The 17494-nt window shown below is 36.5% G+C and overlaps 2 protein-coding genes across 11 annotated transcripts; one reads left to right on the top strand and one right to left on the bottom strand.

The window, feature by feature from the left end:
* The first annotated feature begins 1773 nt into the window (after window positions 1–1773).
* LOC121256393 (pentatricopeptide repeat-containing protein At5g08305) lies at window positions 1774–7745 on the top strand. Of its 10 annotated transcripts, none has more exons than XM_041157190.1 (4): window positions 1774–4151; window positions 4486–4579; window positions 4937–5094; window positions 7221–7745. In XM_041157190.1, the coding sequence occupies exon 1, from the start codon at window positions 1837–1839 to the stop codon at window positions 3514–3516; it is 1680 nt and encodes a 559-aa protein (XP_041013124.1). In that variant the 5' UTR covers window positions 1774–1836; the 3' UTR covers window positions 3517–4151; window positions 4486–4579; window positions 4937–5094; window positions 7221–7745. The 10 variants fall into 10 exon arrangements, with proteins under 10 accessions (XP_041013124.1, XP_041013120.1, XP_041013125.1 ...); XM_041157186.1 differs by having other exon boundaries at window positions 4477–4579; XM_041157191.1 differs by having other exon boundaries at window positions 1774–3837; window positions 3961–5094.
* Window positions 6390–13600, bottom strand: LOC121256395 (protein TRANSPARENT TESTA 16-like). The gene is made up of 8 exons (XM_041157192.1): window positions 13359–13600; window positions 12892–13105; window positions 8433–8499; window positions 8145–8309; window positions 7852–7893; window positions 7713–7754; window positions 7327–7540; window positions 6390–6697 (listed from the first exon to the last, which is right to left on the bottom strand). The coding sequence occupies exons 2-7, from the start codon at window positions 13077–13079 to the stop codon at window positions 7349–7351; spliced, it is 696 nt and encodes a 231-aa protein (XP_041013126.1). The 5' UTR covers window positions 13080–13105; window positions 13359–13600; the 3' UTR covers window positions 6390–6697; window positions 7327–7348.
* Between the last annotated feature and the right edge of the window lie 3894 nt (window positions 13601–17494).

Below are 17494 nucleotides of genomic sequence, written 5' to 3'. Positions count from 1 at the left end.
ACAAAAACTACCCAAACTTTGAGGTGGACAAGCAACAACTTGGAATGTGAGCAAAAGTGTTTAGGCCCTGGGGAAACAAACAGACCACTCGATCGCAGGGGGAGTAATAGCTCTGAATGCTAGGAAAAATGTTTGAATCCAGGGGCAAGCAATAGCTACTCGAAACCCGGGGCCGAGCAGCCACCCAGAGGGCAAGCAAAAGAACTTGCACCACAGTAAAGTGATCACTCCCCGGGGCAAGCTAGGCATTTCTGGTCACACCCTAGGCGGAGCAAATAGCTTGGGTCTTGCTGATCGTCCCCCGGAAGGCGAGTTAAGAGTGCTCACCGAAATGGGATGAGAAAAGATTGCTCGGATCCTAGGTGACCAACCACCCAGATTGCGAACAAAAGAGCTCAGACCCCAATGAAGGAATTATTCTCGATACAGTCCCTGTTGAGGCCTTCGTGCGTACAAAGTGAAACGATTAGTTTCGATTCAATTAAGAAACAAAGCTCTCCTCCTCCCAGACTCAGTTCCCCCCTCCCTCTCCCTTTCCCTCCGAAGCATTTCTTTCCTCCCCTCGTCAGAATCTTCGAAATCTTAACCCCATCCCTCGAAATCCATTGAAGCTCCATCATATGAAGCTTCATCAACCACGACTATGGTGCTCTACGCAATCCTCAATTTAGTGCTGCATTAAGCCATGTAATTGGGTTGGACAAGTTTCATTTTTTTTCTTTGTTCTCTTTGGCTTTGAGTAAGTTTCGTATATATATCTCTCTTTTTTTATGGGTGTTTATTTAATCAATGTATTTTAGTTTGTTTATTTTCTTCCTTGTGCTTTCATATTTTTTATTTGGGTGCCAAAAGTCCTCATCTTCTCGATTTTTAGGAAACCCAATTCCTTTATCCGTTTCTTTTTTCAATTTGCCTGTTATTATTTGTTTGATTTGTTGTCTTTACCCAAATTAGTGGGTTTTTTTTTCCACTCATTCTGTGTTCAGTTTTTGCAATTTTTTTTTTTTTTTTTGTGTTTGCTTCCTAAAGCTATGAGATTGGAAAAAAGGATTTGATTGAAGGTGTAGTTTTGAAATCTGGCTTCTTATATATATTGCAAAATGGTCATGGTTGGTTCTTCTTAACAATGTTAGGAATTAGGATTGTTTGTTTTATATTAGCTTAGAGATATCTGCCTCCAAAGTTAGGCTTATAGTTGGCAATACCAGTTCTATATCTTGTGCTTTTGGATTCTCTACCGAAGGATCAATTTATCACAGCTCATGAAAATGTTATAGTCATAAAAAAACCAGTTATAAACTTCAGTAGACATCCCTTGTAGGACTTGGCACATGCATACCCACAAAATATTTACGTTGGGCATGTGTTTTGGTCTAGAAGAGAGATAAGAATGAGTGAGGAGTTCTGCCCGTATGGAGGAAGATGAAGTGAGGGGTATTTTTGATATTAGAATAAAATTATAAGAAAATGACCTAAACACCCTCTTCGTGCGCATGCAAGCCCCTAATGGGATCTGTACGTAGCACAACTTATTGGTTTGCTTTCGAGACTAAAATTCAAAATTTTAAAAATTTTGAAAATCTCGCATTTCATCATTACAACTTTTTCAAATTTCTACAAAAAATAAAATAAACAATTCAATTTTTTCAAATTTTAAAATAAAAATAATATTAAAAAATATTTTCTAATAATATTTTATTCAACTTTTTAACTTTAATTTCAACTCATCTCAGAAAACAAACAAGAATATTTGTACAACTTTCTTGTAGGCCAAATTTCTCTGCTTTTGGTTTGTTTATAGCCCTTCATGTCGCGAGTTTCTAGATTTCGCAATTGATGTGCTTTCCCTCTAACCGGCAGGCGTTTGAAAGTGTTCCAACAGTTTTACGCCCTTACAATCAGTCAATGTTGAGTGTGCCATTGCCTTGCAGAAATGGCAATATGAGCCAACATCTTATAACCATTCTTGACCAATGCAAATCCATGCTTGAGCTAAAGAAAATTCATGCTCTTCTGACCACTATTGGCTTCTCCCAAGACTACCCTTTTGTATCAAAAGTTCTTTCTTTGTCTGCACTTTCTGATTGGGGTGACATCGAGTACTCATACAGGGTATTTTCACAACTTTCCAGTCCGAGAACTTTTTATTGGAACACAATTATAAGGGGCTACTCAAATAGCAAAAACCCGAATCCGTCCATCTCAGTTTTTGTCAAAATGCTGCGGGCTGGGGTCTCACCAGATTATTTGACGTACCCTTTTCTGCTGAAGGCGTCATCACGCCTTTTGAAGCAGGATCTTGGGGCGGCGGTGCATGCCCATGTCGTGAAAACTGGCTTTGAGTCTGATAGATTTATTCAGAATTCTTTGATTCATATGTATGCTTCTTGTGGGTATGTCGTGTATGCACGTGCGGTATTTGATGGAATGCTGGCAAGAAACTTAGTTTCTTGGAATGCAATGTTGGATGGGTATTCCAAGTGTGGGGATATGAAATCAGCGAGGGAAGTGTTTGAATTGATGCCGGAGCGGGATGTTGTGTCGTGGAGCTCTTTGATTGATGGGTATGTCAAGACTGGGGAATACGGGGAGGCTATAGCTAAGTTTGAAAAAATGTGTGCTGCTGGGCCCAAGGCCAATGAAGTGACTATGGTCAGTGTTTTGGGTGCTTGTGCCCACTTAGGTGCACTTGAGAAGGGGAGGATGATGCACCAGTACGTTGTTGATAATGGTCTGCCTTTGGCTTTAGCCTTGCTTACTTCTCTTGTGGACATGTATGCTAAATGTGGGGCGATAGAGGAGGCTTTGGCTGTCTTCCGTGGGGTTCCAATGGGTCGAACTGATGTGCTGATTTGGAATGCCATTGTTGGAGGGCTTGCGACGCATGGGTCGGTCAAAGATTCCCTTGAATTGTTCTCAGAAATGCAGCGTGTTGGGATCACCCCGGATGAGATCACATACTTGTGCCTGTTAACTGCCTGTGCTCATGGAGGATTAGTAAAGGAAGCTTGGCATTTCTTTGAGTGCCTTTGTAAAGATGGCATGAGACCTAAGAGTGAGCACTATGCTTGCATGGTAAATGTGCTGGCACGTGCAGGTCAAGTAACAGAGGCATATCAATTTATAAGTCAAATGCCCATGGAGCCAACGGCTTCAATGTTAGGTGCTCTGCTTAGTGGATGTATGAGCCATAACAAATTAGATCTTGCAGAAATAGTTGGAAGGAAGCTTATCGAATTGGAGCCTGATCATGATGGTAGATATATTGGCCTTTCAAATATTTATGCAGTTGAGAAGCGCTGGGATGATGCAAGAACCATGAGAGAAGCTATGGAGAGTAGGGGGGTGAAGAAGTCTCCTGGGTTTAGTTTTGTGGAAATATTTGGAAACCTCCATAGGTTCATAGCTCAGGATAAAACACATCCTGACTCGGAACAAATTTATGCAATGCTCAAGTTTATTATACGCCAAATTAAATATCATACCGATTATGAAGATCAAGAATATTGTTTGTAGGATATGATATATGTCTGCACGGATCCAATGAATTTTATGGAAGTTCACAGCAATTGAGAGGATTGAATAATTCCTTAGAATCTTATATGGGTCAGTGAAAAGAATGATTAAAATTTGGTAGTTAAAAGGATTTGGCATATGATGCTTTGAGTGAAAGGTTATTCTGCTCTCAAGTTCAGATTTGCAAGGGGTAGCAGAGAATACTAAATGAAGCATTTTTACCTCACTTGATTTGCTGTCCCTCATTCTTTTAAAGACGATGCTCCCTTTTTTTGGGCCTTCGCTCAAGAAACTTACAAAATACACCAATTATCTACTTAGGTACTTCAGTGAATAATGTAGCTGCAGTTTATATCAAATATATCATATAAGACACAACTGCACACTTCTTTTAAGAAATATTCTTTTATTCCAGATCATCTCTTTGTTTCGTCAAATCATCAGAGGGAGTCACCAAGCACAATGGGATTCCACGACTGGCATTGCATATATTTGGATAATATAGGGTGAACAGAATAGTGCATTTGCTGAAAAAATTTTAGCCTCATAACTGTTAGATGCGATCAATCTGTGCTATCCCTCCTGTAGCAGATGCTCACGTTGGCTCTAAAGCTGTTTAACACAGGTGACATAAGGTTAGCTTTTCTGGCGAGGCATTATTTCCCATACTTTTACTTGCAATCATTGATTATTCTCGCTCTGCAGTTAGAAGGACCTTTCCTGAGTATATAACAAAAGAACTACACTCTTTAAATGATCATTGGTTCCCTACCTAAGCTTTCCCCGAATTCATTAGAAACTTATTCAAAATGCAAAAGTATGTATCTAAAGGAATTGTTTGGTTTATTTTTCTATCCTTTCGACCCCTAGATTTTAAATCTTCAGATTTGCAGTTATAGATTATTTGCCTTTGTATTGAATCTGTGGCCTCCCATATTTTCTTAATTCTTAAATGGTCAGGGTTGTCAGCTTTTGTTGGGTAGCAAGTTACCTTCTGAGGCAGATGTAGGGTTTGTAGCAGAGACAAACCCAGGGGGCCTAGGCCCCCCACCCCCATCCACTGGTTAGTCAAATGCTTTACATAGCACCGCATTTTGCAGAAGACACGAACTTAAAGTGTTTTTATCCGTCCTTCTTCCCTTATTAATATTTGATGATCCATTAATGATGTACTCTTGAATTTCAAGAAAACGTTTGTTTTTTTTATAATATTTTGGATATTGTACATGTGCTTAATCTTTCAAATAAATTTATTAATATTTCAAACTACGAATGGATTTGGAGGCCATTTAAAGAGATTAAGGTCATTATACATTTAAAGAACTCAAGGTCATTATATTGCACAAATAATTTACAATAATTCCACTGTTTTCATCTTTTTCTTCAGGCTTTTACTCCTTTATATTTTTTATTTTTCCAGTTAACAGGCCATCATACTGAAGGTGCCAGCTGTTCAAAGACTTGAAAGCTACATATCCTGTGAGATTATATGACCTGTATGGCACTGTGAATTGCAGAAAATGGACATTTTATCTTGAAGAATGTTCTGTCACATGCAGGCCTCAGTTGACAAAACTAGTAAGTCTTACTCCCTTGGGATGTTTAATGGGTTGTTTACTAATCCGCTAAGGTGCCTTTTTGAAAGTTTCTTCTGCATTATTAGTAAGGCATATTGCTTCGCTGAAAATGAAATCTGTGCTGTAATTACAATCATATGGTCAAGTTCTTCTTTTTATTGATGAAAAAAAATTAGATTCCAGAAAGCTGAACAGTTTGTTGCTAATAACATACGAGGGTGGCTATTGGCTTCCAACTAATATGTTATCATTTAGGTCTGTATGCTAATTGAATATACGTGTGTTGATTGAATTCCTCATTCATCCCCCTACATCAGCATCACGATATAATTGGGTATGCAGCTGATCAATCGAGGAAATTATCAGTAGGGCATCACATAATATCAATAGATCTACATCATTGCAAACTTTGGAGGGGACATAATCATATTTTAAATAGGCCTACCAAATAAGCGGGAATACATACACAATCATGGGAACCCTAAAAATCAAATATGACTGTTGTATTTATAAATCGTATTTTTGTCATATCATGGGAATGATGCAAACATTGTTGTTTGGCTAAATTGAACCTGTGAAGCTGGCTTTAATGGTTTCTGATGCTAATGATTTTATGATATGTAATTTATGTGATTTTTCTCCACTTATCTAAGGTTCAAAAAGGGGGAGGTTTAGTTTGAAGAAGGTTGCTCTTACAAGAGCCACCTTGGTCTGCATCCATCTCATTCAGGAGTGACATGTCATGCTGATTATTATCCCAAGTGTTTAGTCTCACATTCCATCCTCTATGGCCTGCTTTAAAGAAAAAAAAGATAAATCTTCACCCACTACATAGACTGCTTTAAAAAAAATCTGGGTTTTGCATTGTAGATCAAGACATCATTTATGAAATTTAGATTTGTTTCTTGTACAATAGTATGTATCAGACAGTTTTCTAGCCAGAGTAAAGGTGGTTTAGGAAAAAGGTTTACTGTTTGTTTCATTGGGTCAAACCTGCTATCACGAAAGATTTTATTATTTCAAGTCTTAGGATATAAAAAACTCCAATAAAAGTATATATCAAGTAACTGCGTTTGCTCACTTCAATTTTCCGATTTTGGATGTAGCTAGGTAGTGTAATAAACTGAAGCTTCATTGAGTCTGCTTTTGAGGTACTTGATTTTGTTATATAGTATTCAAAAATTAAGATTCCTGAGTTTAGGTATAAAACCATTGTAAATGAAATAAAATGTTGAATCTCAGTCATACCGTAGAGACGACTTGAGAAGTTACTACTTCCTTCTGGCAAGCTGAGTAGGAGCATTACCATTAAATGATCGTATCATTCATGTATAGATAGCTCTCTTGTTCTCTCTAGCTAACAAAATAGTTGCTAGAGTGCATGGAAACTTTTAAAACATACTAGAGTCAATTCCTTGGTAAACGGCTGGATAGAGTTATTTGAAAATGCTAACAAATTTCTTTACTAGTTAAAATACGTAGGTTCAGAAACTTAGAATGTTCCACACAAGTAACCGCGAGTCTTCATCTTGATAACAATGTCATGAGCTTTTATTCCTTCATCTTCTTGATCATATAAGAAACTCATCTCACTAAACCTCAATCTGAAAATACATTAATAAATTAACTTATCAGAAGGCATTCAAAGAAGATATAGTGCAAAAATAACTTGTAAACAATTGAGAAATAATATCAAGTGAATGATTCATGATATTGTTGATTTTATTGATTTGCTTGGATGAGTGAGTTTAGCCCCAACAACGAAGGGAAGGCCGGAATTAGGAAGCTTCTCACTTGTGAATATTTCTAGTTCATAAGGTGTAAATAATGCAAAACACAATCTACGTTCTAGTTTTACCAAGAAACAAACCCATTTGGAAACATGCTGCACAATCATTTTTATTCGCCTTTTTTTTCCATGTCTTGGAAGCTGTCTGATGCCTCCTAACTGAGCTGAATGATAGCCATTCTAACCAACATCTCAATAATGATCCATTTATGTCAATTAAAACAGAAGTAAAATTTATGATTGAAACTGCACAAAATGCCTGTTTGTCACACCTACTTGCATCAGTCTGCAACCAATTCACCCTTCTGATGTTAAGTGAGCCTACTGAATATGTGGAGGCCTATAATTCGATGGCTGGCGTATCTAGCAGTTTTGTAGATGATGATAAGATTTATATATGATGATGATGTTGTAGAAATAATGATAATAATGTTGATGCCATACCCTATGGAATTGGAGACGAAAGTTAATCTCGAAGATTGGGCTGAGCAAGTTGGAGATGATATGGCTGAATATGAGGAGGAATGGTGGCAAGTTGAAGCACACTACTGGGTTGGTCTCCATATAACGAGAAATGATCTCCAACTTGTTGATGCTCCACTGTCTTTCCCTCCATTGCCGCCTGCTGATACTCTATGGCTGCTCGGTTCTCCTGAATCTGTCCATAGCCATCAGCCAAAGCACGTAGTTATCTTGAATCTCCATTGATCACTATTTTTTTTCGTTGCAAATCTATATTGTTTGGTTTTACTACTAAATAAAGTGATCCAAATATCTATATTGTTTGGTTGGACATCCATTGGAGCTCTTTTGAATGATCTTTTACTTACCCAATGGTACATGCTGCTGTTTTCATCCTCCAACATCCGCTCCTAAACATTACAAGACAAAAGGAGATTTATATTATTGTATGCAAGTTCGTCGTGTGCATGTGTGTGTCCATGTGTTGCATAGACGGAGAATTTTCACCTTCCTTCTCAGGTTGTCCATCTGCTGGTTCAAGAGCTCGTTCTGCGCACACGCACGCACAGTACTTGTTTTAAAAAAGGATATATGCATGAAAACAAGAGAAAAAGAAAAAAACAGACTGACTAATTAATTATGAATTTCTTTTATATATCATTGTAGTGCATGCGCATGATTTTATGACTGCTATTACTTTTAAGTAATTACATATATATCGTGGAACTACCCATTAAAATTATAGAAAAAAGGTTGTCACGCTTGAAAATAGATTTTTTCTTATTTATTTATAATAATACCTTCCGATCTCGAATTTTGTTAATGGAGTGCTCTAGTTCTTGTTCAAGTTGATCCAAATCCTCGTACGTTAAGGAGCTCGTGTCCTCACCAGTGTAACGTTGCATGCCAAGCTGAAGACGATGAGTTTCTGCTCTCAGCATTGATATTTCAGCATATATTTGTTCCTACAAATGGTAAAGGGCATAAGGATCTAACCTCATTTAATTTTGGCATAAACATATAAGGTATATAATATAATTAGAGTACTTTATAATGGAGACATTTAAATGTAGAATAAACGTACGTACCCGGGCATCGTGCTCAGGAACACAAGTGCCAGTGACCTTTTGGTACCTTTCTATGATTTCCTCCATTCTGGGACAATTAATTAATTAAAGATATACAATTTTATTAAGACTGTAAGTCGACTAATTTATAATCTGCACAAATAACTGAAACAGCTTGGAAGTACGTATAATATATGTGGTGCAACAAAAACTCGATCGAATTAAGAAGCATAATTAATTGTTGGACAAGATTGAAATTAGACCATGCAACGTCTAGAATGAGTACTACTGTAGCTACGTGTCTCCATGTTGTTTCATCTGTTTGATAAAATGGAGGAAGGGGAGCTTATGGAGATTACTGTTATTCTGTGGACATTGTGGAAGAGAAGAAATGCAGTGGCGTTTGAGAACCAGGTCACTACTCCCTTTGCATTGTTCAATCAAGCAGGTCAAAGACTTACGGATATAAAGACCAATAATCAAGTCCAACGGATTAGAGTTCCTAGAGCAGATGATGTTCTATCTCCTTTTGGTGCCACCACCTTGAGGCATACTCCCAAAATACTGTTGATTTCCTGATCTTCATCCACAAATTAATACTCTTTCCCTTTTCTTTCGGCTAGGGAATTTCAATACCAATTATATAGTAATTAAAAGTAAGAACATAATTTATTTCCTCATGAAGGCTTCTTAGAAAAGGAAAAAGAAACTATTGGTGAAGATCAAGGATGGGAATGGACTATGGCAATGGGGAGACCAGAGAGAGTGTAATCCTAAGCTATTTTGAGAAATTGTTTGAGAATTCTAACCTAAGGGGTTCTACTGAGTGTTTGGGACCTCTTGCTGGTAGAATGACAAGCTCCATGAATGAAACTTTGGGAAAGGTATACACTGGAGATGAAGTAGTGGTAGCCTTGAAACAGATGCACCCATCAAAAGCTCCTGATCCTGATGGGATGTTCCCTATTTTCTATCAAAAGTATTGGCATGTGGTGGGTAAGTCTATCAGTTCAGCAGTATTGGAAGCTTTAAATACAAGTGAATTCCCAATCCCCCTTAATCATACATATATTACTCTTATTCCCAAGAAGTCCCCCGAAACAGTGGCAGATTATAGGCCTATTAGTTTATGTAATGTGGCTTATAAGTTAATTACCAAGGTCATTACCAATAGGTTGAAATCAGTATTACCTAGTATTATTAAGGAGAGTCAAAGTGTTTTTGTGCTAGGTCGTTTAATTACTGATAATGTGCTAATTGCCTATGAATTGGTACATCTTTTAAAGCATAAGAAACAATGGAAGAAGGGATACATGTCTTTGAAATTGGATATGAGCAAGGTTTACAATAGAATTGAGTGGGGTTTCATCCAAACTATGATGGAAGTGATGGGATTTTAGCAAGCCTTTATTGATTTGATTATGTATTGTGTGAAAACTGTCTCTTTCTCAGTGTTGATTAATGGGGAACCAAAAGGGCCAATTAGACCTGGTAGGGGGTTGAGACAAGGGGACCCTTTGTCCCCTCATCTGTTTTTACTTTGCACAGAGGGGTTGATAGCTTTGCTGAAGGCAGCAGGTATGAGAAAGGAAATTTCTGTTGTACAAATTTGTAGAGGTGCACCAAACATTAATCATCTGCTGTTTCCAGATGATAATGTTATTTTTTGTAAGGCAGAAGTGGAGGTAAACAGGAGGGTGCAAGCTGTGTTGGAAGAGTATGAAAGGGTATTAGGTCAAAAAATTAATAAAGAGAAAACAACAATGGTTTTCAATGGTAATGTGGGAAATGAGACTAGAGAAGAGATTATGCAGTTGTGGGGCAATAGTGAAATCCAACAATATGAGAAACACCTTGGACTTCCTCCAGTTGTGGAAAGATCAAAGACTAGAGCTTTTCAAGCAATAAAACAGAAAGTGTGGCAAAGACTTCAATGTTGGAAGGACAAACTTTTGTCACAAGGAGGTAAGGAGGTCTTATTGAAAGTTGTTGCCTTGTCCATACCAACATACTCCATGCAATGCTTTATTTTTCCTACAGGTTTTTGTGCTGAGCTAGAAGGTTTGATGTCCAACTTCTGGGGGGGCCAAAAAAATGATGAGAGAAGAATTCACTAGATAAGCTGGAACAAAATGTGTGAGAGGAAATCAAGAGGGGGGATGGGTTTTAAAGATTTGAGGAATTTCAACCTTGCCCTTTAGCAAAGCAAGGGTGGAGACTTTTGCAAGATGAGAACTCATTGCTGCATAGGCTTTTGAAGGCAAGATACTTCTCAAATACCTCTTTCTTTGAAGCTGGCTTGGGCTATAATCCTTTATATATATGGAGGGAAATTTGGGAGGCAAAGAAGTAGTGGTTAAAAGAAGGGTGTAGATGGCAGATTGGGGATAGAAAATCTGCTCTTTTATGGACTGATCAGTGGATCCCAAGTCACAAGCCTTTAGAAGAGGATGGAGTTTCTATTAGAATGGAAATAGACTTAGTAGCATCCATAATTGATGAAACTACAAGATGATGCACGTGGAACATTGACAAAATAAGAACACTGTTCAATCCCAATGTGGTAGCATACATCCCGAAAGTTGTGATACACCCAGGTGCCAGTGCAGATAAGTGGACTTGGATGCATGACAGAAGTGGCAAATTCACAGTAAGGAGCTGTTATAGGTCCATCTCATATTAGAATAAGAGCTCTATGGTAGAATCCTCAAATGCTAAGAGATAGCAAGCCTTGTGGAAATTATTGTGGAATTTACAAGTTCCTAATAAAGTAAAGTTTCTACATGGCGAACTTGAAAAGAAGGTCTTCCTATTAAAGAGAATTTGATGAAAAAACAAGTGATTTTAGAAGGGAAGTGCAATTTCTGTTCTTATCCAGTTGAGGATCTTAATCATGCTCTTATTAAATGCATTCATCTTGGAGAGGTATGGCATCAATAATTTTCTTCTTTGGTTAGAAATGTGAGTTTTAAACTTTTTGATGTGGCTCTACACATTGTTGAGGGGAGGGACAAGGAAAAATTGGCACTTTTCTTTTCTCTAGCTTGGGGTTTCTCATATAGAAGGAATAAGATGGAATTTGAGAAGATGATGTTGAGTCCTCGACTGGTAACAAGGACTGCTTTGGCTCTTATGAGTAGCCACAAGGAAGTGAAGTCAATTCCAAGAGCATCTCTTAAATAGTTCTTACATTGGAAACCACCTCTTGTGGAGTTTCTAAAACTTATAATGTTGATGGTGCTACTTTCTATGGTCTTCAAAAGGCGGGTATAGGAGTCATTCTAAGAGATGCTAAAGGGCAAGTGATTATGGTAGCCAGCATGATGGAGTAGGAAGTGGAGGAACATGAGGCTATTGAGCTATTAGCCATTTTCCGAGGGCTTTAGTTATGTGTTAGCATGGGGATCTCATAGTTAATAGTTGAGAGTGATTGTTTGATGCTTGTTGAAGCTCTACAACAAAACAATGTGGCGGATTCCATCCTTGGTGTGTTATTTGGAGAAATCACAAAGATTTCAAAATGTTTTGATTCTTGCTCTTTTATTCATGTCTATAGGGAGGGTAATATGACGGCTCATTGTTTAGCCTGTTATGCTTGGAATGTTGCAAATATTGACATGTGGTGAGATTGTATTCCAAACTTTCTTTCTCAAGCCATTTACCTTGATAAATGTGTGTAATCTTTATTATTAATGATATTGTTGGTTTTCCTATATATAAAAAAAATAAAAAATAAATGTAAGAACATAATTATGAAAGGTGCATGCATTGAATATTAATTGCCCAAACTATCAAATTTTTTTAAGCAGAAGATAATCAGTAGCATAATTATAAACAATGAGAAACATTGATCATATATATAGTTGATAAATTAATAAAATACCAACAGTACTGGACAAGATAATCCAAATCTGATGATCTATATATAATTGTTGCAGGCCAGCAGCTGAGTGCAGCCAGCTACCTGCAACTAAATCAAAGAAATTAATGACATCATAAATTAAGTTGCCTCAGCCATACTAACATGCATGTATGTTGCATGATGGCAGGAAAAACCCTAGCTAGGCTAGCTAATTTGTCAGAAGCACGAAACTAAGAGTAAGTCAAGCCACTCAAGTTGGTCAATCTGAACCTATTCGGGGGTAATGGGACTTAAATCTAATCTATCTCTCTCTCTTTCTCTCTCACTGACACATGACAAACACACATAAAAGTTTGAAAAACCAAGTAAACGAAAAACCCTAGCTAGTTAGCATGCATCACGGGGAAAAACAAAGTCAGAATTTAATTAAGCTCTTCCCTGCAAGGCAAGGTTGGATCGTTCAAGACAAGAGACAAAGATACAATTCAGCAGAAGTCATGAAAACATATACTAAGCTAAGAGCAATAATATTTCAATCTTTTGAGAGGAAATATTATATATATATATATATATATATATATATATATATATATGCAATAATAATAGCAGGCTACGTACCTCAAAGGCTCAGTGCAGTACTGACACATCTTTCCAGTGCTTGAGAAGATAATGAGCCCAATTTGGGCATCGCAAAGAACAGAAAGCTCGTGAGTCTTCTTCAACAGCCCGGATCGGCGCTTGGAGAAGGTCACTTGCCTTGTGGTCTGGTTCTCAATCCTCCTGATTGGTATCTTTCCGCGTCCCATTTCCAATACCAAATTTTTCCTGTGTTCTAGATAAAGAAAGAGCAAGAAAATAAGAGGAATTATACCCTATTAAACATTAGAATTTCCATGTTTTTTGATTTAGGAAAAAGAAACAAATTCAATAGTCCAAAAACATGTAAGCTTTTAGGATATGATTAAGTATATAAAAAATATGAATATAAAAAAACATGCTTGGTGATCAAGATAGGGAGGGAGGGAGGGGGAGAGATCAGAGAGAGAAAGAGATAGGGGGGAAGGTTGAGTATAGAATCTGCATACCTAATATTTCTCTTCTGGCTTGGAAATTAGAAGAGTATTGAAGACAGTATCCTTATATGACCTAGTGCTCTGCATGCTGATAACTCTACTTTCCTCAAAATCCCAACTTTATAGGTGAAACTACCAAAATGCACCTGATCTTACATGAAATCACAGAGAGAGAGAGAGGTATGCATTTGAGGATTCTTGCAATGTACGTACGTTAATGCTGAAGTGCCATAGTCAAAGGCATTTTGATCAACATGTTTTTTTTTTTTTTTTGGGTGTGGGGGTCTGATGAATAAATGGTAATATGATGTAATGGTCCATCAGGCTCAATGCAGCATGCTTCACCATAACCATGCCATGTGCATGCTGTGATCGTTTAAGGGTAGTTTATACGAACTTCATCACGGATATATCAATAGCAGGCATGCCTGTAGTAATTCCATGGAAGAGAGTAGTCCTTGGCTGTCCACTTAAGAAAAATATGAACAAAATAAGGTTGCTGTGACCTAATTACCACCGCTGCTTTGGTCCACCCAGAAACCTGACTATATCCACTTATAGTCATGGTTGGAGAAACTAAGCTTACCAGAAGGAGAAAGCCCAAGAATCGAAGCGAAACTACAAAGTGTAACAATCCCTGACAGCTGAGAGCGACTTTCATTTAATTAGTCCTATATGTATGTACGTATGTATGACCATCCTACATATATACTTTAAGGTAACAAAGTGGTTGTACGACGTTACTCTTTGATTTATAATAAGTTCATATAGAAACCACTTTTCTCGTCCTGAGTTCAATTTCACCAATGTTATACAGAAAAATGCTTCTTGCAACCGACTTGTACAACCGGTGGAGAGTCTCCACGTCATTAATAGAATATAGTATTTCATTTTTACATTGTAGTAGGTGGAAAGATCAAGAAAATCTAACTAACACACTAGCGAATTTCATCTTCTTCTCCATGAAGCCACATACGGCCACTCTCCCCTGTCTTCTCCACAAACCCACGAAGCTGTTGAGGAAGAGAAAAAAAGTACGGAAGATTGATTACAATGGGAAGAAGTGCAGATTTGCAATGAGGAGAGAATGTGGGGCCAAGGACGAGAAAACATATAGGAGTGTAACCAGTCTGATTTGATTCGAATTTGGACATATTTTAGAACCGTACAGGTATATACTAATTTTGAGATTTGAATAACTGATACCGCACCGGTTACACCTCTCAACCGGTACTTTCGGTTTTACCGGTTCCGGTTTAGTTTTTCCAATATATTATATAGTATATATATATTGTAGTATATTATATTAATTAATAATTTATCATATAATACAAAATTATTTTATATATATTATATATAAAAATGATATATAAGATAAAAGATCATATAAAAAATATTTTATACAATATAAAAATTAAATATATATATATATATATGAACCGGTCTGGTTTGATATTAGGAAAAGAAAAACCGAAATCAGACCAATCTTAATTGATCGGTTTTGAGAAAAGTAGAACCTGTATCGGACCGGACTGGACCTGGTACCAGACCAAAGCCATTGATCCTGTTTACTGGTTCACTATTTTTTTTTTTTTTTTTACCCTAACGACAAGAATGCACCAGGAGAAAAAAAGCATTCCCAAAGAGCTCAAGTTTAAAAAAAAAATTATTGGATATCGTACGCGCGGTACTATTTAAAGTACCGGACCGATCATGTAAACCATGGGTGAGTGATTTCATTAGGTATGTATTAATTGGCCTGGTCATTATGGGTTGAGAAATGCTTGGTCTATGAATTAGAAATTATATAAAAGTAAATTTATAATTAGTTGATCACGTGTATGTTAAATTATAAATTTTTTTTTATTATAAAATAGGTATAATATCAATCCACGATTATTTATAATTAAATTTATTTTTATAAGATATTTGTTTATAGATATAACACTTCACTTATTGATTAAAGTGTGGTTTCTTTAATTTATTGGAGTGTGAGACAGGTATATAGCTAGGTAGGTGTGGTTGTATCGCAGTACTCATGATCCGTTAATCAAATGGAGTACTGGAAAACCAGCTTAGTCAGACAACCCATGTTAGAATTAAACATATATCTAAAATAGGTTATAAGGGTTAGAGAGTTGGTCCCCCTCCTTAATTTGTTTTGAAGGGACAGTTTGTCATCATCATAATATCCTTCCATGATGGTTAGGTAGCTAGCTACTGTCATGCAGTTTTGCCAGACATATTCATTGAGGCCCAACTGATCTCTCTCTCTCTCTCTCTCTCTCAACATACACAGAGACACAAATCTCTCTCACTGATCTCAGTTGAGCTTGCTTCCTTGGGATCCCATGCTTTGGAGTGCCCTTTGGTTGTTTTCATGATTTGATCAGTTGCTAAGGAAGGAAGATCGATTAATTAGCAAGGGAACCTATTGTGTCATGATTTTTGTTTTTCCTATTTTTTTGCAGCAATTATATAGTGTATCCTTTTGGAAACGAATTAGGCCCCGTTTGGAGTGAGAATTGATTTAATCTAATCATTACAATTTTATCAAATTTCTATACAAAATATAATAAACAATTTAATTTTTTCAAATCTCAAAACAATAATAATATTAAAAAATATTATTCTAACAATATTTTATTCAACTTTCATCTCAATTCACTGTATAAATTATAACTTAGTTCACCTTAATGTTTCATCTTTAGTACTACTGTGGTCATGTGAAGTACAAAAACCATTCAAATGGATCATACTAAAGGTGTCTTAACTTTTGAATGAAAAATGTAGAAAAAGGGTAGCAATAATATTGTGATCTGAAAAATATTCAAACGGTTAATTAAATGTGACTTTGTTTTCATCTGAGTACTGGTACATTTTAGATTCATATGATTTTGGTGTTGGGAATATTAATCCTGCAATTGTTTTTGGCAGGATGCAAGTATTAACCTTTGATTGTATAGAGGAGGACCATTAACTGAACTTTGTACATTTATAACTAAATATTATTTCATTCGAACGTATGGTACTCATGTTTCAATCAATGTTTAAACTAATAATAATCATGACACAGAGAGTTGAAATACATGAAGCTACTTAAAAAAACAAAAGTAGCTAATGTTTTATAGATTAGGATCATTAGATTTTTTTTTTTTTTTTAAAGAGATAGTTCTTCAATTTTATTGATAATCCTCATATATGGTGGAGAAATACCATATAAAAAGGGAGGATGGGGTTACAACTAAATTCCCAAACCAAGCTCCACTACAACACAATTATTTTTTAGTGACGGTTAGGAAATTGTGACAGTCCTCAAACTGTCACTAAAAAGTATTTTCTGTAAAAGTTTCTGGAAACCGTCACTAAAGGCAGATGAGATTTTTTTAACGTTCCAACGTATAAGAAATTTACGTTTGAATGTCACATATACGTTCGAACGTTGTGGCTACTTACGTGTGAACGTGAAATGTTTTGACGCCAACGTTCAAATGTTAGTAATTAACGTTCGAACGTGAAATGTTTTGCGTCAATGTTCGAACGTTAATTTTAAATTTAAATTAAATATGACTCTAATTTAAAATTTATGTAGTTTTTATAGTGCATAATTTGTGAACAAGTCTAAAAAATTGACTTGTATATATTTATATATACACAATTTGTAATATATAAATATATATTTATGTTTTTATATATTTGAAGTGCAGTGATTTAGTATTAAAGTTGAAAAATATAACATTAAAGAAGATTGAGAATTGAAATTAAAAAATCATAGAAATATTAAATAATATTTTTCTTTACATATATGAAAAGCAAAATATGCTCGAATTTCGTAAACAACACTCGGATGATGACGTTGCTCGCAAAATTCGAACTTCGTACCTCCTCAGTCAAGGTCAACCTTGTCGTTGAGGATACATACACAATGGGTGATCTTGGCAACAGACGCCTCTAAAGTCGCGAGCGATCTATCGATCTTACGATCGACATGCGTAGTCAGCTATGAGATCACCGCATCAACCCAAGCAGGCCGCACATGTCCCATAGATGTATTCAGCGGCTGCTGACTACTACTCCCCACATGACCTGGCTCAGGTTGCGTCGGAGGAACTAGATCCTCTACAGAGGTGGCTGATGTCTCCTCGTCT

This window comes from Juglans microcarpa x Juglans regia, chromosome 3D, assembly GCF_004785595.1.
Source record: "Juglans microcarpa x Juglans regia isolate MS1-56 chromosome 3D, Jm3101_v1.0, whole genome shotgun sequence".
Taxonomy (NCBI): Eukaryota; Viridiplantae; Streptophyta; class Magnoliopsida; order Fagales; family Juglandaceae; genus Juglans; species Juglans microcarpa x Juglans regia.
The sequence above is the reverse complement of the archived record's forward strand: the minus strand, read 5'-3'. Positions and strand labels throughout refer to the sequence as shown.